The sequence below is a fragment of the Pseudophryne corroboree genome, chromosome 2, assembly GCF_028390025.1.
Source record: "Pseudophryne corroboree isolate aPseCor3 chromosome 2, aPseCor3.hap2, whole genome shotgun sequence".
Taxonomy (NCBI): Eukaryota; Metazoa; Chordata; class Amphibia; order Anura; family Myobatrachidae; genus Pseudophryne; species Pseudophryne corroboree.
Genome location: NC_086445.1, coordinates 210,466,922 through 210,490,178, shown reverse-complemented (window position 1 = coordinate 210,490,178; position 23,257 = coordinate 210,466,922). Strand labels below are relative to the sequence as shown.

General features: G+C 46.9%; 1 protein-coding gene across 1 annotated transcript in view; it reads right to left on the bottom strand.

Moving 5' to 3' along the window:
* BIN2 (bridging integrator 2) overlaps nucleotides 1–23,257 on the bottom strand; it is a 183,260-nt gene that overhangs the window by 87,344 nt on the left and 72,659 nt on the right. Inside the window, exon 2 of the mRNA XM_063952273.1 lies at nucleotides 7,090–7,170. Coding sequence (XP_063808343.1) covers nucleotides 7,090–7,170 — 81 coding nt within the window. The remainder of the gene's footprint in view (nucleotides 1–7,089; nucleotides 7,171–23,257) is intronic.

The window sequence follows — 23,257 nt, the reverse complement described above, 5'->3', positions numbered from 1 at the left end:
ATTTGGTAACAGGGGCACACTGCCTCAATAAATTGTCTAGTTCCCTGTGAACTAACGGCGGATACCGGACGCACGTCTAACACCAACATAGTTGTCAAGGCCTCAGTTATCCGCTTTGCAGCAGGATGACTGCTGTGATATTTCATCTTCCTCGCAAAGGACTGTTGGACAGTCAATTGCTTACTGGAAGTAGTACAAGTGGTCTTCCGACTTCCCCTCTGGGATGACGATCGACTCCCAGCAGCAACAACAGCAGCGCCAGCAGCAGTAGGCATTACACTCAAGGATGCATCAGAGGAATCCCAGGCAGGAGAGGACTCGTCAGAATTGCCAGTGACATGGCCTGCAGGACTATTGGCATTCCTGGGTAAGGAGGAAATTGACACTGAGGGAGTTGGTGGGGTGGTTTGCGTGAGCTTGGTTACAAGAGGAAGGGATTTACTGGTCAGTGGACTGCTTCCGCTGTCACCCAAAGTTTTTGAACTTGTCACTGACTTATTATGAATGCGCTGCAGGTGACATATAAGGGAGGATGTTCCGAGGTGGTTAACGTCCTTACCCCTACTTATTACAGCTTGACAAAGGCAACACACGGCTTGACACCTGTTGTCCGCATTTCTGTTGAAATACTTCCACACCGAAGAGCTGATTTTTTTGGTATTTTCACCAGGCATGTCAATGGCCATATTCCTCCCACGGACAACAGGTGTCTCCCCGGGTGCCTGACTTAAACAAACCACCTCACCATCAGAATCCTCCTGGTCAATTTCCTCCCCAGCGCCAGCAACACCCATATCCTCCTCATCCTGGTGTACTTCAACACTGACATCTTCAATCTGACTATCAGGAACTGGACTGCGGGTGCTCCTTCCAGCACTTGCAGGGGGCGTGCAAATGGTGGAAGGCGCATGCTCTTCACGTCCAGTGTTGGGAAGGTCAGGCATCGCAACCGACACAATTGGACTCTCCTTGTGGATTTGGGATTTCGAAGAACGCACAGTTCTTTGCGGTGCTTTTGCCAGCTTGAGTCTTTTCATTTTTCTAGCGAGAGGCTGAGTGCTTCCATCCTCATGTGAAGCTGAACCACTAGCCATGAACATAGGCCAGGGCCTCAGCCGTTCCTTGCCACTCCGTGTGGTAAATGGCATATTGGCAAGTTTACGCTTCTCCTCCGACAATTTTATTTTAGGTTTTGGAGTCATTTTTTTACTGATATTTGGTGTTTTGGATTTTACATGCTCTGTACTATGACATTGGGCATCGGCCTTGGCAGACGACGTTGCTGGCATTTCATCGTCTCGGCCATGACTAGTGGCAGCAGCTACAGCACGAGGTGGAAGTGGATCTTGATCTTTCCCTAATTTTGGAACCTCAACATTTTTGTTCTCCATATTTTAATAGGGACAACTAAAAGGCACCTCAGGTAAACAATGGAGATGGATGGATACTAGTATACTTATGGATGGACTGCCGAGTGCCGACACAGAGGTAGCTACAGCCGTGGACTACCGTACTGTGTCTGCTGCTAATATAGACTGGATGATAATGAGATGAAATCAATATATATGTATATATAATATCACTAGTACTGCAGCCGGACAGGTATATATTATATATTTATTATGTAATGACTGATGACGGACCTGCTGGACACTGTCAGCTCAGCAGCACCGCAGACTGCTACAGTAAGCTACTATAGTAGTATGTATAAAGAAGAAAGAAAAAAACAACAACCACGGGTAGGTGGTATACAATTATGGATGGACTGCCGAGTGCCGACACAGAGGTAGCTACAGCCGTGGACTAACGTACTGTGTCTGCTGCTAATATAGACTGGATGATAATGAGATGAAATCAATATATATGTATATATAATATCACTAGTACTGCAGCCGGACAGGTATATATTATATATTTATTATGTAATGACTGATGACGGACCTGCTGGACACTGTCAGCTCAGCAGCACCGCAGACTGCTACAGTAAGCTACTATAGTAGTATGTATAAAGAAGAAAGAAAAAAACAACAACCACGGGTAGGTGGTATACAATTATGGATGGACTGCCGAGTGCCGACACAGAGGTAGCTACAGCCGTGGACTAACGTACTGTGTCTGCTGCTAATATAGACTGGATGATAATGAGATGAAATCAATATATATGTATATATAATATCACTAGTACTGCAGCCGGACAGGTATATATTATATATTTATTATGTAATGACTGATGACGGACCTGCTGGACACTGTCAGCTCAGCAGCACCGCAGACTGCTACAGTAAGCTACTATAGTAGTATGTATAAAGAAGAAAGAAAAAAACAACAACCACGGGTAGGTGGTATACAATTATGGATGGACTGCCGAGTGCCGACACAGAGGTAGCTACAGCCGTGGACTAACGTACTGTGTCTGCTGCTAATATAGACTGGATGATAATGAGATGAAATCAATATATATGTATATATAATATCACTAGTACTGCAGCCGGACAGGTATATATTATATATTTATTATGTAATGACTGATGACGGACCTGCTGGACACTGTCAGCTCAGCAGCACCGCAGACTGCTACAGTAAGCTACTATAGTAGTATGTATAAAGAAGAAAGAAAAAAACAACAACCACGGGTAGGTGGTATACAATTATGGATGGACTGCTGAGTGCCGACACAGAGGTAGCTACAGCCGTGGACTAACGTACTGTGTCTGCTGATAATATAGACTGGATGATAATGAGATGAAATCAATATATATGTATATATAATATCACTAGTACTGCAGCCGGACAGGTATATATTATATATTTATTATGTAATGACTGATGACGGACCTGCTGGACACTGTCAGCTCAGCAGCACCGCAGACTGCTACAGTAAGCTACTATAGTAGTATGTATAAAGAAGAAAGAAAAAAACAACAACCACGGGTAGGTGGTATACAATTATGGATGGACTGTCGAGTGCCGACACAGAGGTAGCTACAGCCGTGGACTAACGTACTGTGTCTGCTGCTAATATAGACTGGATGATAATGAGATGAAATCAATATATATGTATATATAATATCACTAGTACTGCAGCCGGACAGGTGTATATTATATAGTTATTATGTAATGACTGATGACGGACCTGCTGGACACTGTCAGCTCAGCAGCACCGCAGACTGCTACAGTAAGCTACTATAGTAGTATGTATAAAGAAGAAAGAAAAAAAAAAAAAACACGGGTAGGTGCTAGGTGGTATACAATATTATATATATATTATATACAATTATATATATATATATATATATAATATATATTAAACTCATAAACTGGTGGTGATTTATTGAACTGGTGGTCAGGTCACTGGTCACACTATCAGCAACTTGCAAGTAGTACTCCTGAGTCCTAAGCAGACAATCACAATATATATTATACTGGTGGTCAGTGTGGTCACAAACAATGGCAGTGTGGCTGGCACTCTGGCAGCAAAAGTGTGCACTGTACGTTATATGTACTCCTGAGTCCTGAGTCCTGCTCTCAGACTCTAACTGCTCCCCACTGTCAGTGTCTCCCCCACAAGTCAGATAATACAGTCACACTATCTCTCTCTATCACTTCAGCAAGTACTAGTAGTAGTAGTACTCCTCCTAATGCTCCCCAAATTACTACTGTGTCTCTCTCTGTCTCACTCTCTTCTCGAATCTCTATAAACGGAGAGGACGCCAGACATGTCCTCTCCCTATGAATCTCAATGCACGTGTGAAAAATGGCGGCGACGCGCGGCTCCTTATATAGAATCCGAGTCTCGCGATAGAATCCGAGCCTCGCGAGAATCCGACAGCGTGATGATGACGTTCGGGCGCGCTCGGGTTAACCGAGCAAGGCGGGAAGATCCGAGTCGCTCGGACCCGTGTAAAAAAACATGAAGTTCGGGCGGGTTCGGATTCCGAGGAACCGAACCCGCTCATCTCTAATAGGTGTGTGCCTTTCCAAATCATGTCCAATCAACTGAATTTACAACAGCTGGACTCCAATTAAGCTGTAGGAACATCTCAGGGATGATCAGTGGAAACAGGATGCACCTGAGCTCAATTTCATAGCAAAGGCTGTGAATACTTATGTACATGTGATTTCTTAGTTTTTTACTTTTAATACATTTGCAAAGATCTTAAAAAAACTTTTTTCACGTTGTCATTATGGGGTATTGTGTGTAGAATTTTGAGGGAACAAATGAATTTATTCCATTTTGGAATAAGGCTCTAAGATAACATAATGTGGAAAAAGTGAAGTGCTGTGAATACTTTTCGGATGCACTGTATTTGTGCCAAACATACGTCAGGAATACAAGTGGGTATACTTTCACCTGACAAATATGTACATGTGTGGCTTGACATATTTGTTAGTAGTAAATACAAATCAAAATACAATCTCCTTTCCTACAGTAGTCCACATAGAAATAAATTGCAACTAATGTAAATAGAGGGTTCAGACTAGATTTGACCATTGACAAACAATGTTTATGAACCATCGATAGTGGGGATCCATTGGGTCTCACAAGTGGCACGTGCTTAGCCCTGTCCCCTTCCCTGATTGGCCCACCATGTCAGACATCAGCCATTGATGGTCTCATGCCATAGATGTAAAACACAATGGCACCCCTTGATGGAGACCTGCAATGGCCATATCTAGCCGAGATATGATATAAGATATCTATCGACAACACTACAGAATGAAATATTATCAGCTGGAGGGGACAATACACCAACAGTCAGTCAGATGCTGCTAGATAGTCATCATCATCATCATCAATGCGTATCTTTAGACCAGCCCTCTAATACCTGCAAGCTATACACCTACTGTATGTCTAGTTAGCATGCACTTACTTGATCATGCTGTTACTGAGCAAAGTTTAAACCCCATCCCCCTCTTTCTCCAATGGGTGCACTTTGAAAGAAAAAAGCTGTTTTGTGTTTATGTATTACACTTCTTGTTCCTCATCCATTGTGTGTGTTGTGTACTTATTTCCCATCACTCCTCATATCAATATGAGTGTAATATACTTACCTCCTGTGAAGGGGTGTATCTTCCTATTGGCCAGGATGGCACTTGCCAGGGGCGCAGGCCAAGGAGGGGGCGCCACCCGGCAGTGCCACCCACACCAGGGGGTAGAATCACATAGTTCTCACTGAGTACATCCCTTAGCAGTGCTCATCAGCTGTCGGACTCTTAGAAGCGTATTGCACTCTGACACTCTCTGTGACTACAGTCACAATGATGGTGAATATAGCCGGGGAGCGGGGCACTTCCAGGTATAGGGGGGGGGGGATCACTTCCTCTTCCTCATCCGCTCCCCTTCTCATTGGTCCCACGTGGTCTGTCACCAAACACCAGCCACTACAATCAGCACCAGTCAGCAGTGCAGCATGAGCATACCTGTACATTTTCTGCAGTACCGTAGCTGCACTGCATGGTCTATCCTGGCAGTCTGGATCACAGGTTACAAAGATCTCTGTATGGAGAGGTATCTAAACCAGTAACTGCCTGTCCAGCTGTGTTGAGACTACAAGTCCCAGCACATCTTGTCAACTGGATTTGCTGGGACATGTAGTGCCATCACACCTAGAGAGGTTTTTTTTTAACTGTATGTATGTGTGCATATATCCCCTCGATGTCCCTGTCCGCATCCTCCTTGTAATTCCCCCTCAGTGTTCCAGCCCACACCATGCCTGTAACTGCCCCCTCAGTGACCCTGCCCATACACTCCTGTAATTACCTCTCAGTGTCCCTGCCCACACCCTTCCCATAATTTCTCTTCAGTATCCCTGCCCACATCCTCCCCGTAATTCCCTCTGTGTCCATGCCCGCACCCTCCTCATAATTCCTCCTCAGTATCCCTTCCAGCACCCTCCCTGTAATTTCCCCTCAGTGTACTTGACCTCAGCCACCCTGTAGCCCCTCCCTCTCATTTTCCCTACCCGAACCCTCCCTGTAATTCCCCCTTAGTGTCCCTGACCTCAGCCTCCCTGTGACTCCCTCCTCAGTGTCTCTGCCCACACCCTCCTGTAATTCCACCTCAGTGCCCCTGCCCATACCCTCCCCGTAATTCCCCCTCAGTGTCCCTGCCCGCACACTCCTGTAATTCCCCCCCAGTGTCCCTGCCCACACACTCCCTGCAATTGCCCCTCAGTGTTCCTTACCTCAGCCTTCCTGTAAGCCCTCCAAGTCATTGTCCCTACCGGCATCCTCCCTGTAATTCTCCCTCAGTGTCCTTGACCTCAGCCTATCTGTAACTCCCCCCTCTGTGTCCCTAGGTGTGGGAGGCACCAGTTCCTTACTTTGCCAGGGGCGCTCAGACCCTTAGATACACCCCTGCTCCTGTGGCCTCTTCACTTCTGTCAGTGCAGTGTACTATGCACTAAGGACTCTTTCCAGTTTCCATATCACCATTAATTGAAAAATTTGTCAATAAATCCATTAGTTAGTACTGTGGTGCACAGTGACCTAAAGCTTGTAAGGTGCACCTTATTCTATAATTAATTAAATTGTAATTAAATGAATCTCCATAACCATAAGCCAGCCCATGCATAAGCAAACTGTAACTGTTCCTTTTTATCCTGAACCAAAGTTTCCTGCTGCTTTTTTTTTTTGACGGCTGTCCTATGTCTTCCCTAGCCTTATGTTATACCCCTTTCAGACTGCCAGCAATAACCTGAGTTATTGCATGTGAACGCTCAGCAACCCGCGTTGCGGCGCAGTCTGGATAGCGAGCATAGTTGAACGGGTTCAACCGGCTCCCGGTGCAGTGTGAACAGGTATACTGGGTCAATGCGACCTGGCATCCGTTCCCTGCATAGGAAGAGGCAACGCTTGGGAATCATCTCATCTCTAAGCACCGCCTCGGCATGCGTTGTCAGGGATGTCACCAACCTGGCAATAAGCTGGGTCGGGTTGCCACTCAAAGGGATATCAGCCGGGTCGCACACGGGAATTACCCATGTACAAAATCCAGGGTGCGACCCAGCAAAACGGTCTGAAAGGTGTATTAGAGAATAGAAATCGTAGGCATTATAGATCATTTTACTTTGAATTTGATACATTTACCTGTTGCTTATTAAAATTATAAGAACACTGTTCAAACATCTCATCTTTGGTTTCTATGGTTCTTCCTAGTTTTTGTAGAACCTGAAAAATTAAGGAAAAGAGTTGTATTAAAACAATAATCTGTTTTCCATGTTTCTCAATCTGGGTGGTATTACATTTTTCTGTTGCGGAATACAAAATTTCAGCTTCCACTCATAGTACACAACAAGTTGTTTATGCATATAGAATAATCTATAATAAAACATATGCACTGCATAAATTGGTTATATTTCTCATTATGATATGCTGTTGGTAAATGAATCCAATTACATTTGATTAACTTGAAAGCAACAACATCACCTTAAAATTCCTATGTCTTTTTAAAAAAAACTGTGGAGCTGCACGGAGGCCTGAGAATTCTGGATTACACCTGTCCCGGAAGAGCAGAACCCCAGACTCTGGACAAATCTTGCCTTTCCGGAAGAATGGTAATAATAAAAATAATAATACATGGGAAACTGACCTGGGGACTTCTTTTGATGATGACGTATGGGAATCTATATGACTGAATATTTCTAACTGTTCTATGGAGGTAATTCCAAGTTGATCGCAGCAGGAAATTTTTTAGCAGTTGGGCAAAACCATGTGCACTGCAGGGGAGGCAGATATAACATTTGCAGAGAGTTAGATTTGGGTGGGTTATTTTGTTTCTGTGCAGGGTAAATACTGGCTGCTTTATTTTTACACTGCAAATTAGATTGCAGATTGAATACACCACACCCAAATCTAACTCTCTCTGCACATGTTATATCTGCCTCCCCTGCAGTGCACATGGTTTTGCCCAATTGCTAACAGAATTCCTGCTGCGATCAACTTGGAATTACCCCCTATAAGCGTCTACATCGAGGAGAACTCCTACAAAATCTACACACATTGGTATTTAGTTCCTGAATGCTTACACCGAATATATCCACATACTTCAAACCTCTGTTGGCGCCAATGTGGCCAAGTAGGCTCGTATTTTCATATTTGGTGGAACTGCCCTAAAATTGTTTCTTTTTGGTCAATGGTCTGAATCCTTATTCGGTTCAATTATTCCAAAGCTTCTCTTGTGTGCCCCATCCTGTCAGCTATCCAAGCCTGAAAATTACAACAGACCATGTGACACGACTCGTGGCTAACTGGATCTATCTCTACCTCCCTAGTGAATTATTTATAACCCAAGTACTTTCTTAGCTTTATTTTTTATGTTTGTGACCTCACCTTCAGCCCACACTAACTACTTACAGTCCCTCTCACATGTGCTCACTTTGTGTTGTTCAACATTTACAAATAACTTTTACACCCTCTAATGCGTGCTGTCAGGGGCGGATTGGCCCACCAGGACACCATGACAGATTCCGATGGGGCGGTCCCATATCCTCCTCAGCCAGGCTGATTTACATTCAGGCTGGGCTGGCTCACACTGCTTCCAGTACTTGTGGTTCATTGGAACGCAATCCGGTAGTTAGACTAGTGGGCACTTCCACGTGCCGCTAGCCATTAAAAGTGATGAAGTTGTTCTACCAACGGAGGACCTGGAGAAAGTTAACCAGCCCAGCAGCATCATCTCTCTGGCCCCGGCTAAAGGTCTATTCAGCAAGCCCGGCCCAGGAGCAGCAACATAGCGATGGTCGGAGCCAGGGTACACTACACCCACCGCCACCCTATCTCCCGCATGCTCACTGAACTGGCCAGAGCGGCAACTGAGCACTGAAGGGGACCCGGTCACAGTGTATGGTTTGGGGACTGGACAGGAGCAGGACGTACCTTGTTCTCAGGATGTCAGCTGATCAGGCTGCACTCACAGCCAGCCCTGGGACAATCTCTAATGCAAAGTCCTTCAGCCCTATAGCTGCCCAATGTCTGTCCATGATGATGGGCCTATTTATGTAATGCTGTGGCTACGTATGTAATGTGGTGGCTATGTATGTAATGCGGTGGCTATGTACTGTATGTAATGTTGTGGCTATGTATGTAATGTGGTGCTATTTGTGTAATAGTAACATAGTAACTAAGGTTGAAAAAAGACAATTGTCCATCGAGTTGCTATACGTGTAATGAGGTGCTATAAATGTAATGTGGTGCTATACGTGTAGTGCGGTTCTATACGTGTAGTGCGGTGCTATACATGTTATGTGGTGCTATTCATGTTATGTGGTGCTATTTGTGTAATGCAGTGCTATACATGTATTGCTGTGCTATAAGTGTAATGTGGTTGCTATGTATGTAATCAGGGGCGGATTGGCCACTGGGACAGATTCCGCTGCGCTGGTCCCCTGTGTCTGTGTTTCGCTACTTGTGTGTGCTCCCTCCCTGTACTGTGCTGTATGTAGTGTGTGCCCCCCCTCCCTGTACTGTGCTGTATGTAGTGTGTGCTCCCTCCCTGTACTGTGCTGTATGTAGTGTGTGCTCCCTCCCTGTACTGTGCTGTATGTAGTGTGTGCTCCCTCCCTGTACTGTGCTGTATGTAGTGTGTGCTCCCTCCCTGTACTGTGCTGTATGTAGTGTGTGCTCCCCCTCCCTGTACTGTGCTGTATGTAGTGTGTGCTCCCTCCCTGTACTGTGCTGTATGTAGTGTGTGCTCCCCCTCCCTGTACTGTGCTGTATGTAGTGTGTGCCCCCCCTCCCTGTACTGTGCTGTATGTAGTGTGTGCTCCCTCCCTGTACTGTGCTGTATGTAGTGTGTGCTCCCTCCCTGTACTGTGCTGTATGTAGTGTGTGCTCCCTCCCTGTTCTGTGCTGTATGTAGTGTGTGCCCCCCCTCCCTGTACTGTGCTGTATGTAGTGTGTGCTCCCTCCCTGTACTGTGCTGTATGTAGTGTGTGCTCCCTCCCTGTACTGTGCTGTATGTAGTGTGTGCTCCTCCTCCCTGTACTGTGCTGTATGTAGTGTGTGCTCCCTCCCTGTACTGTGCTGTATGTAGCAGGGACGTGCAGTCAGGGGAGGCAGGGGAGGCAGTGCCTCCCCTGTCCTTAATGAGTAAAATAATACAAGGAAGATACTTATATGACACATATTCTGTGTCATAAGTATCTTCGTTATATTATTATAATCATTGTAAGGCCTGAAAGTAGGTCAGGAGGCACTGATAACAGTGCCTCCCGTTGTGAATGGGACTGAGGATAAAGCGGGAGGCGGGGCCAAGAACTGGGCTGTAAAAGCCCATTGAAAAACAACGAGAAAGCGGCACTATTATAAGTGCCTCGTCGATAGGGCCAGATGTGATTGGACAGCGGATCCAGGGCTGGATCCGCTGGTCCAATCACCCATAGGCAGAAAGAATGAGTGCTCACCTCCGTCTCCGTGGCCGCTTCCTGGTCAGGCACAGTCCCCCTCCTGCAGCATGTTCCCCCTCCTCTGTCCGCGCTGGGCGCTGCTGACAAGTCCGCTGTCAGAGCTGTCCCTCCGTCCCACACCTGCCGCACGTTCCCCCTCCTGTGTGTTTCTGTGCCCGGGGCCGACAGCTGAGAGGAGCCGCTGTCAGAGCTGCTCCGTCCGCCCCACGCCTGCCGCACGTTGTCCCTCCTGTGTGTTTCTGTGCCCGGGGCCGACAGCTGAGAGGAGCCGCTGTCAGAGCTGCTCCGTCCGCCCCACACCTGCCGCACGTTCCCCCTCCTGTGTGTTTGTGTGTCCGCGCCAGCCAGTGAGAGGAGCCGCTGTCAGACCTGCCGGAAAACACTTCACCCAAGAGGTTGGTTTTCTCTCTCTCTCTCTCTCTCTCTCTCTCTCTCTCTCTCTCCTTCCAAACTCCTCAGTTCTGTCCTGAGAGTACAAATTGTGTGCCTTCTCTCCTCTACAAGTACGGCCTATTGGATTCTACTAGACAAGTGGACGTGACCGGCGTGGGATGTAGGTGAGTAATCTCTCTCTCATTTTTACAGGTATCGGCCCTATTGGATTCTACTGGACAAGTGGACGTGACCGGCGTGGGATGTAGGTGAGTAATCTCTCTCTCATTTTTACAGGTATCGGCCCTATTGGATTCTACTGGACAAGAGGACGTGACCGGCGTGGGATGTAGGTGAGTAATCTCTCTCTCATTTTTACAGGTATCGGCCCTATTGGATTCTACTGGACAAGAGGACGTGACCAGCGTGGGATGTAGGTAAGTAATCTCTCTCTCATTTTTACAGGTACCCCTATTGGATTCTACTGGACAAGTGGACGTGACCGGCGTGGGATGTAGGTGAGTAATCTCTCTCTCATTTTTACAGGAACCACCTATTGGATTCTACTGGACAAGTGGACGTGACCGGCGTGGGATGTAGGTGAGTAATCTCTCTCTCATTTTTACAGGAACCACCTATTGGATTCTACTGGACAAGAGGACGTGGCCGGCGTGGGATGTAGGTAAGTAATCTCTCTCTCATTTTTACAGGAACCACCTATTGGATTCTACTGGACAAGTGGATGTGACCGGCGTGGGATGTAGGTGAGTAATCTCTCTCTCATTTTTACAGGAACCACCTATTGGATTCTACTGGACAAGAGGACGTGACCGGCGTGGGATGTAGGTAAGTACCGTATTTTTCGGACCATAAGACGCACCTAGTTTTTAGAGGAGGAAAACAGGAAAAAAAATATTCTGAACCAAATAGTGTAATATAATATTTAATAAACTATAACAGAATAACCTTGGCATTTGCTGAAATTGCGGTAGATCTTTACACACACACACACATACACACACACACACACACACACACACACACACACACACACACTCACTGTAAACACAGGTTCCCCGCATCCAGCCTGCATTAAACGCACACACACACACACACTGTAAACACAGGTTCCCCGCGTCCGGCCTGCATTAACCACTCTGAGAAAGGAAGAGGTGAGGGGGGAGGGGGAGCGGGGGGGCCTCACTTTATTGCCTGTCACAGCCTGTCAGTGTACGCTGCCCAAAGCGCTCTACTCTGAGGAAGGAATTGGAGGAGGTGAGGGGAGGGGAGGGAGCGGGGGAGTCACGTGATGCCGGCGCTCTCAGATGCCGGGCTCTGAGATGACGGCAAAGCAGCAGCAGACAGGACCCGCCGCTACCCGGACCCGATAACTGCTGCCTCTCCCACCCAGTGCGCTCCCACCCAGCGCACTGAGAGCGCTCCATAAGGTTTTTATTGCTTTGCATAAGTACTATTCGGACCATAAGACGCATGTACTTTTCCCCCCACATTTTTGGGGAGAAAAAGTGCGTCTTATGGTACGAAAAATACGGTAATCTCTCTCTCATTTTTACAGGAACCACCTATTGGATTCTACTGGGCAAGTGGACGTGACCGGCGTGGGATGTAGGTAAGTAATCTCTCTCTCATTTTTACAGGAACCACCTACTGGATTCTACTGGATAAGTGGACGTGACCGGCGTGGGATGTAGGTGAGTAATCTCTCTAATTTTTACAGGTATCGGCCCTATTGGATTCTACTGGACAAGTGGACGTGACCGGCGTGGGATGTAGGTGAGTAATCTCTCTCTCATTTTTACAGGAACCACCTATTGGATTCTACTGGACAGTGGACGTGACTGGCGTGGGATGTAGGTGAGTAATCTGTCTCTCATTTTTACAGGTATCGGCCCTATTGGATTCTACTGGACAAGTGGACGTGACCGGCGTGTGATGTAGGTGAGTAATCTCTCTCTCATTTTTACAGGAACCACCTATTGGATTCTACTGGATAAGTGGACGTGACCGGCGTGGGATGTAGGTGAGTAATCTCTCTAATTTTTACAGGTATCGGCCCTATTGGATTCTACTGGACAAGTGGACGTGACCGGCGTGGGATGTAGGTGAGTAATCTCTCTCTCATTTTTACAGGAACCACCTATTGGATTCTACTGGACAAGTGGACGTGACTGGCGTGGGATGTAGGTGAGTAATCTGTCTCTCATTTTTACAGGTATCGGCCCTATTGGATTCTACTGGACAAGTGGACGTGACCGGCGTGGGATGTAGGTGAGTAATCTCTCTCTCATTTTTACAGGAACAACCTATTGGATTCTACTGGATAAGTGGACGTGACCGGCGTGGGATGTAGGTGAGTAATCTCTCTAATTTTTACAGGTATCGGCCCTATTGGATTCTACTGGACAAGTGGACGTGACCGGCGTGGGATGTAGGTGAGTAATCTCTCATTTTTACAGGTATCGGCCCTATTGGATTCTACTGGACAAGAGGACGTGACCGGCGTGGGATGTAGGTGAGTAATCTCTCTCTCATTTTTACAGGAACCACCTATTGGATTCTACTGGATAAGTGGACGTGACCGGCGTGGGATGTAGGTGAGTAATCTGTCTCTCATTTTTACAGGTATTGGCCCTATTGGATTCTACTGGACAAGTGGACGTGACCGGCGTGGGATGTAGGTGAGTAATCTCTCTCTCATTTTTACAGGTATCGGCCCTATTGGATTCTACTGGACAAGAGGACGTGACCGGCGTGGGAAGTAGGTGAGTAATCTCTCTCTCATTTTTACAGGTATCGGCCCTATTGGATTCTACTGGACAAGAGGACGTGACCAGCGTGGGATGTAGGTAAGTAATCTCTCTCTCATTTTTACAGGTACCCCTATTGGATTCTACTGGACAAGTGGACGTGACCGGCGTGGGATGTAGGTGAGTAATCTCTCTCTCATTTTTACAGGAACCACCTATTGGATTCTACTGGACAAGTGGACGTGACCGGCGTGGGATGTAGGTGAGTAATCTCTCTCTCATTTTTACAGGAACCACCTATTGGATTCTACTGGACAAGAGGACGTGACCGGCGTGGGATGTAGGTGAGTAATCTCTCTCTCATTTTTACAGGAACCACCTATTGGATTCTACTGGACAAGTGGACGTGACCGGCGTGGGATGTAGGTGAGTAATCTCTCTCTCATTTTTACAGGAACCACCTATTGGATTCTACTGGACAAGAGGACGTGACCGGCGTGGGATGTAGGTAAGTAATCTCTCTCTCATTTTTACAGGAACCACCTATTGGATTCTACTGGACAAGTGGACGTGACCGGCGTGGGATGTAGGTAAGTAATCTCTCTCTCATTTTTACAGGAACCACCTATTGGATTCTACTGGATAAGTGGACGTGACCGGCGTGGGATGTAGGTGAGTAATCTCTCTAATTTTTACAGGTATCGGCCCTATTGGATTCTACTGGACAAGTGGACGTGACCGGCGTGGGATGTAGGTGAGTAATCTCTCTCTCATTTTTACAGGAACCACCTATTGGATTCTACTGGACAGTGGACGTGACCGGCGTGGGATGTAGGTGAGTAATCTGTCTCTCATTTTTACAGGTATCGGCCCTATTGGATTCTACTGGACAAGTGGACGTGACCGGCGTGGGATGTAGGTGAGTAATCTCTCTCTCATTTTTACAGGAACCACCTATTGGATTCTACTGGATAAGTGGACATGACCGGCGTGGGATGTAGGTGAGTAATCTCTCTAATTTATACAGGTATCGGCCCTATTGGATTCTACTGGACAAGTGGACGTGACCGGCGTGGGATGTAGGTGAGTAATCTCTCTCTCATTTTTACAGGAACCACCTATTGGATTCTACTGGACAAGTGGACGTGACTGGCGTGGGATGTAGGTGAGTAATCTGTCTCTCATTTTTACAGGTATCGGCCCTATTGGATTCTACTGGACAAGTGGACGTGACCGGCGTGGGATGTAGGTGAGTAATCTCTCTCTCATTTTTACAGGAACCACCTATTGGATTCTACTGGATAAGTGGACGTGACCGGCGTGGGATGTAGGTGAGTAATCTCTCTAATTTTTACAGGTATCGGCCCTATTGGATTCTACTGGACAAGTGGACATGACCGGCGTGGGATGTAGGTGAGTAATCTCTCATTTTTACAGGAACCACCTATTGGATTCTACTGGACAAGTAGACGTGACTGGCGTGGGATGTAGGTGAGTAAACTGTCTCTCATTTTTACAGGTATCGGCCCTATTGGATTCTACTGGACAAGAGGACGTGACCGGCGTGGGATGTAGGTGAGTAATCTCTCTCTCATTTTTACAGGAACCACCTATTGGATTCTACTGGATAAGTAGACGTGACCGGCGTGGGATGTAGGTGAGTAATCTGTCTCTCATTTTTACAGGTATCGGCCCTATTGGATTCTACTGGACAAGTGGACGTGACCGGCGTGAGATGTAGGTGAGTAATCTCTCTATCATTTTTACAGGTATCGGCCCTATTGGATTCTACTGGACAAGAGGACGTGACCGGCGTGGGATATAGGTGAGTAATCTCTCTCTCATTTTTACAGGTATCGGCCCTATTGGATTCTACTGGACAAGAGGACGTGACCAGCGTGGGATGTAGGTAAGTAATCTCTCTCTCATTTTTACTGGTACCCCTATTGGATTCTACTGGACAAGTGGACGTGACCGGCGTGGGATGTAGGTGAGTAATCCCTCTCTCATTTTTACAGGAACCACCTATTGGATTCTACTGGACAAGTGGACGTGACCGGCGTGGGATGTAGGTGAGTAATCTCTCTCTCATTTTTACAGGAACCACCTATTGGATTCTACTGGACAAGAGGACGTGACCGGCGTGGGATGTAGGTGAGTAATCTCTCTCTCATTTTTACAGGAACCACCTATTGGATTCTACTGGACAAGTGGACGTGACCGGCGTGGGATGTAGGTAAGTAATCTCTCTCTCATTTTTACAGGAACCACCTATTGGATTCTACTGGATAAGTGGACGTGACCGGCGTGGGATGTAGGTGAGTAATCTCTCTAATTTTTACAGGTATCGGCCCTATTGGATTCTACTGGACAAGTGGACGTGACCGGCGTGGGATGTAGGTGAGTAATCTCTCTCTCATTTTTACAGGAACCACCTATTGGATTCTACTGGACAGTGGACGTGACTGGCGTGGGATGTAGGTGAGTAATCTGTCTCTCATTTTTACAGGTATCGGCCCTATTGGATTCTACTGGACAAGTGGACGTGACCGGCGTGGGATGTAGGTGAGTAATCTCTCTCTCATTTTTACAGGAACCACCTATTGGATTCTACTGGATAAGTGGACGTGACCGTCGTGGGATGTAGGTGAGTAATCTCTCTAAGTTTTACAGGTATCGGCCCTATTGGATTCTACTGGACAAGTGGACGTGACCGGCGTGGGATGTAGGTGAGTAATCTCTCTCTCATTTTTACAGGAACCACCTATTGGATTCTACTGGACAAGTGGACGTGACTGGCGTGGGATGTAGGTGAGTAATCTGTCTCTCATTTTTACAGGTATCGGCCCTATTGGATTCTACTGGACAAGTGGACGTGACCGGCGTGGGATGTAGGTGAGTAATCTCTCTCTCATTTTTACAGGAACCACCTATTGGATTCTACTGGATAAGTGGACGTGACCGGCGTGGGATGTAGGTGAGTAATCTCTCTAATTTTTACAGGTATCGGCCCTATTGGATTCTACTGGACAAGTGGACATGACCGGCGTGGGATGTAGGTGAGTAATCTCTCATTTTTACAGGAACCACCTATTGGATTCTACTGGACAAGTAGACGTGACTGGCGTGGGATGTAGGTGAGTAAACTGTCTCTCATTTTTACAGGTATCGGCCCTATTGGATTCTACTGGACAAGAGGACGTGACCGGCGTGGGATGTAGGTGAGTAATCTCTCTCTCATTTTTACAGGAACCACCTATTGGATTCTACTGGATAAGTAGACGTGACCGGCGTGGGATGTAGGTGAGTAATCTCTCTCTCCTTTTTACAGGAACCACCTATTGGATTCTACTGGACAAGTGGACGTGACCGGCGTGGGATGTAGGTAAGTAATCTCTCTCTCATTTTTACAGGAACCACCTATTGGATTCTACTGGATAAGTGGACGTGACCGGCGTGGGATGTAGGTGAGTAATCTCTCTAATTTTTACAGGTATCGGCCCTATTGGATTCTACTGGACAAGTGGACGTGACCGGCGTGGGATGTAGGTGAGTAATCTCTCTCTCATTTTTACAGGAACCACCTATTGGATTCTACTGGACAGTGGACGTGACTGGCGTGGGATGTAGGTGAGTAATCTGTCTCTCATTTTTACAGGTATCGGCCCTATTGGATTCTACTGGACAAGTGGACGTGACCGGCGTGGGATGTAGGTGAGTAATCTCTCTCTCATTTTTACAGGAACCACCTATTGGATTCTACTGGATAAGTGGACGTGACCGGCGTGGGATGTAGGTGAGTAATCTCTCTAAGTTTTACAGGTATCGGCCCTATTGGATTCTACTGGACAAGTGGACGTGACCGGCGTGGGATGTAGGTGAGTAATCTCTCTCTCATTTTTACAGGAACCACCTATTGGATTCTACTGGACAAGTGGACGTGACTGGCGTGGGATGTAGGTGAGTAATCTGTCTCTCATTTTTACAGGTATCGGCCCTATTGGATTCTACTGGACAAGTGGACGTGACCGGCGTGGGATGTAGGTGAGTAATCTCTCTCTCATTTTTACAGGAACCACCTATTGGATTCTACTGGATAAGTGGACGTGACCGGCGTGGGATGTAGGTGAGTAATCTCTCTAATTTTTACAGGTATCGGCCCTATTGGATTCTACTGGACAAGTGGACATGACCGGCGTGGGATGTAGGTGAGTAATCTCTCATTTTTACAGGAACCACCTATTGGATTCTACTGGACAAGTAGACGTGACTGGCGTGGGATGTAGGTGAGTAAACTGTCTCTCATTTTTACAGGTATCGGCCCTATTGGATTCTACTGGACAAGAGGACGTGACCGGCGTGGGATGTAGGTGAGTAATCTCTCTCTCATTTTTACAGGAACCACCTATTGGATTCTACTGGATAAGTAGACGTGACCGGCGTGGCATGTAGGTGAGTAATCTGTCTCTCATTTTTACAGGTATCGGCCCTATTGGATTCTACTGGACAAGTGGACGTGACCTGCGTGGGATGTAGGTGAGTAATCTCTCTATCATTTTTACAGGTATCGGCCCTATTGGATTCTACTGGACAAGAGGACGTGACCGGCGTGGGATGTAGGTGAGTAATCTCTCTCTCATTTTTACAGGTATCGGCCCTATTGGATTCTACTGGACAAGAGGACGTGACCAGCGTGGGATGTAGGTAAGTAATCTCTCTCTCATTTTTACAGGTACCCCTATTGGATTCTACTGGACAAGTGGACGTGACCGGCGTGGGATGTAGGTGAGTAATCTCTCTCTCATTTTTACAGGAACCACCTATTGGATTCTACTGGACAAGTGGACGTGACCGGCGTGGGATGTAGGTGAGTAATCTCTCTCTCATTTTTACAGGAACCACCTATTGGATTCTACTGGACAAGAGGACGTGACCGGCGTGGGATGTAGGTAAGTAATCTCTCTCTCATTTTTACAGGAACCACCTATTGGATTCTACTGGACAAGTGGACGTGACCGGCGTGGGATGTAGGTAAGTAATCTCTCTCTCATTTTTACAGGAACCACCTATTGGATTCTACTGGATAAGTGGACGTGACCGGCGTGGGATGTAGGTGAGTAATCTCTCTCTCATTTTTACAGGAACCACCTATTGGATTCTACTGGACAGTGGACGTGACTGGCGTGGGATGTAGGTGAGTAATCTGTCTCTCATTTTTACAGGTATCGGCCCTATTGGATTCTACTGGACAAGTGGACGTGACCGGCGTGGGATGTAGGTGAGTAATCTCTCTCTCATTTTTAATGGAACCACCTATTGGATTCTACTGGACAGTGGACGTGACTGGCGTGGGATGTAGGTGAGTAATCTGTCTCTCATTTTTACAGGTATCGGCCCTATTGGATTCTACTGGACAAGTGGACGTGACCGGCGTGGGATGTAGGTGAGTAATCTCTCTCTCATTTTTACAGGAACCACCTATTGGATTCTACTGGATAAGTGGACGTGACCGGCGTGGGATGTAGGTGAGTAATCTCTCTAATTTTTACAGGTATCGGCCCTATTGGATTCTACTGGACAAGTGGACGTGACCGGCGTGGGATGTAGGTGAGTAATCTCTCTATCATTTTTACAGGTATCGGCCCTATTGGATTCTACTGGACAAGAGGACGTGACCGGCGTGGGATGTAGGTGAGTAATCTCTCTCTCATTTTTACAGGTATCGGCCCTATTGGATTCTACTGGACAAGAGGACGTGACCAGCGTGGGATGTAGGTAAGTAATCTCTCTCTCATTTTTACAGGTACCCCTATTGGATTCTACTGGACAAGTGGACGTGACCGGCGTGGGATGTAGGTGAGTAATCTCTCTAATTTTTACAGGTATCGGCCCTATTGGATTCTACTGGACAAGTGGACATGACCGGCGTGGGATGTAGGTGAGTAATCTCTCATTTTTACAGGAACCACCTATTGGATTCTACTGGACAAGTGGACGTGACTGGCGTGGGATGTAGGTGAGTAAACTGTCTCTCATTTTTACAGGTATCGGCCCTATTGGATTCTACTGGACAAGAGGACGTGACCGGCGTGGGATGTAGGTGAGTAATCTCTCTCTCATTTTTACAGGAACCACCTATTGGATTCTACTGGATAAGTGGACGTGACCGGCGTGGGATGTAGGTGAGTAATCTCTCTAATTTTTACAGGTATCGGCCCTATTGGATTCTACTGGACAAGTGGACATGACCGGCGTGGGATGTAGGTGAGTAATCTCTTATTTTTACAGGAACCACCTATTGGATTCTACTGGACAAGTGGACGTGACTGGCGTGGGATGTAGGTGAGTAAACTGTCTCTCATTTTTACAGGTATCAGCCCTATTGGATTCTACTGGACAAGAGGACGTGACCGGCGTGGGATGTAGGTGAGTAATCTCTCTCTCATTTTTACAGGAACCACCTATTGGATTCTACTGGACAAGTGGACGTGACTGGCGTGGGATGTAGGTGAGTAAACTGTCTCTCATTTTTACAGGTATCGGCCCTATTGGATTCTACTGGACAAGAGGACGTGACCGGCGTGGGATGTAGGCGAGTAATCTCTCTCTCATTTTTACCGGAACCACCTATTGGATTCTACTGGACAAGTGGACGTGACTGGCGTGGGATGTAGGTGAGTAAACTGTCTCTCATTTTTACAGGTATCGGCCCTATTGGATTCTACTGGACAAGAGGACGTGACCGGCGTGGGATGTAGGTGAGTAATCTCTCTCTCATTTTTACAGGAACCACCTATTGGATTCTACTGGATAAGTGGACGTGACCGGCGTGGGATGTAGGTGAGTAATCTGTCTCTCATTTTTACAGGTATCGGCCCTATTGGATTCTTCTGGACAAGTGGACGTGACTGGCGTGGGATGTAGGTGAGTAATCTGTCTTTCATTTTTACAGGTATCGGCCCTATTGGATTCTACTGGACAAGTGGACGTGACCGGCGTGGGATGTAGGTGAGTAATCTCTCTCTCATTTTTACAGGAACCACCTATTGGATTCTACTGGACAGTGGACGTGACCGGCGTGGGATGTAGGTGAGTAATCTGTCTCTCATTTTTACAGGTATTGGCCCTATTGGATTCTACTGGACAAGTGGACGTGACCGGCGTGGGATGTAGGTGAGTAATCTCTCTCTCATTTTTACAGGTATCGGCCCTATTGGATTCTACTGGACAAGAGGACGTGACCGGCGTGGGATGTAGGTGAGTAATCTCTCTCTCATTTTTACAGGTATCGGCCCTATTGGATTCTACTGGACAAGAGGACGTGACCAGCGTGGGATGTAGGTAAGTAATCTCTCTCTCATTTTTACAGGTACCCCTATTGGATTCTACTGGACAAGTGGACGTGACCGGCGTGGGATGTAGGTGAGTAATCTCTCTCTCATTTTTACAGGAACCACCTATTGGATTCTACTGGACAAGTGGACGTGACCGGCGTGGGATGTAGGTGAGTAATCTCTCTCTCATTTTTACAGGAACCACCTATTGGATTCTACTGGACAAGAGGACGTGACCGGCGTGGGATGTAGGTGAGTAATCTCTCTCTCATTTTTACAGGAACCACCTATTGGATTCTACTGGACAAGTGGACGTGACCGGCGTGGGATGTAGGTGAGTAATCTCTCTCTCATTTTTACAGGAACCACCTATTGGATTCTACTGGACAAGAGGACGTGACCGGCGTGGGATGTAGGTAAGTAATCTCTCTCTCATTTTTACAGGAACCACCTATTGGATTCTACTGGACAAGTGGACGTGACCGGCGTGGGATGTAGGTAAGTAATCTCTCTCTCATTTTTACAGGAACCACCTATTGGATTCTACTGGATAAGTGGACGTGACCGGCGTGGGATGTAGGTGAGTAATCTCTCTAATTTTTACAGGTATCGGCCCTATTGGATTCTACTGGACAAGTGGACGTGACCGGCGTGGGATGTAGGTGAGTAATCTCTCTCTCATTTTTACAGGAACCACCTATTGGATTCTACTGGATAAGTGGACGTGACCGGCGTGGGATGTAGGTGAGTAATCTGTCTCTCATTTTTACAGGTATCGGCCCTATTGGATTCTTCTGGACAAGTGGACGTGACTGGCGTGGGATGTAGGTGAGTAATCTGTCTTTCATTTTTACAGGTATCGGCCCTATTGGATTCTACTGGACAAGTGGACGTGACCGGCGTGGGATGTAGGTGAGTAATCTCTCATTTTTACAGGAACCACCTATTGGATTCTACTGGACAGTGGACGTGACCGGCGTGGGATGTAGGTGAGTAATCTGTCTCTCATTTTTACAGGTATTGGCCCTATTGGATTCTACTGGACAAGTGGACGTGACCGGCGTGGGATGTAGGTGAGTAATCTCTCTCTCATTTTTACAGGTATCGGCCCTATTGGATTCTACTGGACAAGAGGACGTGACCGGCGTGGGATGTAGGTGAGTAATCTCTCTCTCATTTTTACAGGTATCGGCCCTATTGGATTCTACTGGACAAGAGGACGTGACCAGCGTGGGATGTAGGTAAGTAATCTCTCTCTCATTTTTACAGGTACCCCTATTGGATTCTACTGGACAAGTGGACGTGACCGGCGTGGGATGTAGGTGAGTAATCTCTCTCTCATTTTTACAGGAACCACCTATTGGATTCTACTGGACAAGTGGACGTGACCGGCGTGGGATGTAGGTGAGTAATCTCTCTCTCATTTTTACAGGAACCACCTATTGGATTCTACTGGACAAGAGGACGTGACCGGCGTGGGATGTAGGTGAGTAATCTCTCTCTCATTTTTACAGGAACCACCTATTGGATTCTACTGGACAAGTGGACGTGACCGGCGTGGGATGTAGGTGAGTAATCTCTCTCTCATTTTTACAGGAACCACCTATTGGATTCTACTGGACAAGAGGACGTGACCGGCGTGGGATGTAGGTAAGTAATCTCTCTCTCATTTTTACAGGAACCACCTATTGGATTCTACTGGACAAGTGGACGTGACCGGCGTGGGATGTAGGTAAGTAATCTCTCTCTCATTTTTACAGGAACCACCTATTGGATTCTACTGGATAAGTGGACGTGACCGGCGTGGGATGTAGGTGAGTAATCTCTCTAATTTTTACAGGTATCGGCCCTATTGGATTCTACTGGACAAGTGGACGTGACCGGCGTGGGATGTAGGTGAGTAATCTCTCTCTCATTTTTACAGGAACCACCTATTGGATTCTACTGGACAGTGGACGTGACCGGCGTGGGATGTAGGTGAGTAATCTGTCTCTCATTTTTACAGGTATCGGCCCTATTGGATTCTACTGGACAAGTGGACGTGACCGGCGTGGGATGTAGGTGAGTAATCTCTCTCTCATTTTTACAGGAACCACCTATTGGATTCTACTGGATAAGTGGACGTGACCGGCGTGGGATGTAGGTGAGTAATCTCTCTAATTTTTACAGGTATCGGCCCTATTGGATTCTACTGGACAAGTGGACGTGACCGGCGTGGGATGTAGGTGAGTAATCTCTCTCTCATTTTTACAGGAACCACCTATTGGATTCTACTGGACAAGTGGACGTGACTGGCGTGGGATGTAGGTGAGTAATCTGTCTCTCATTTTTACAGGTATCGGCCCTATTGGATTCTACTGGACAAGTGGACGTGACC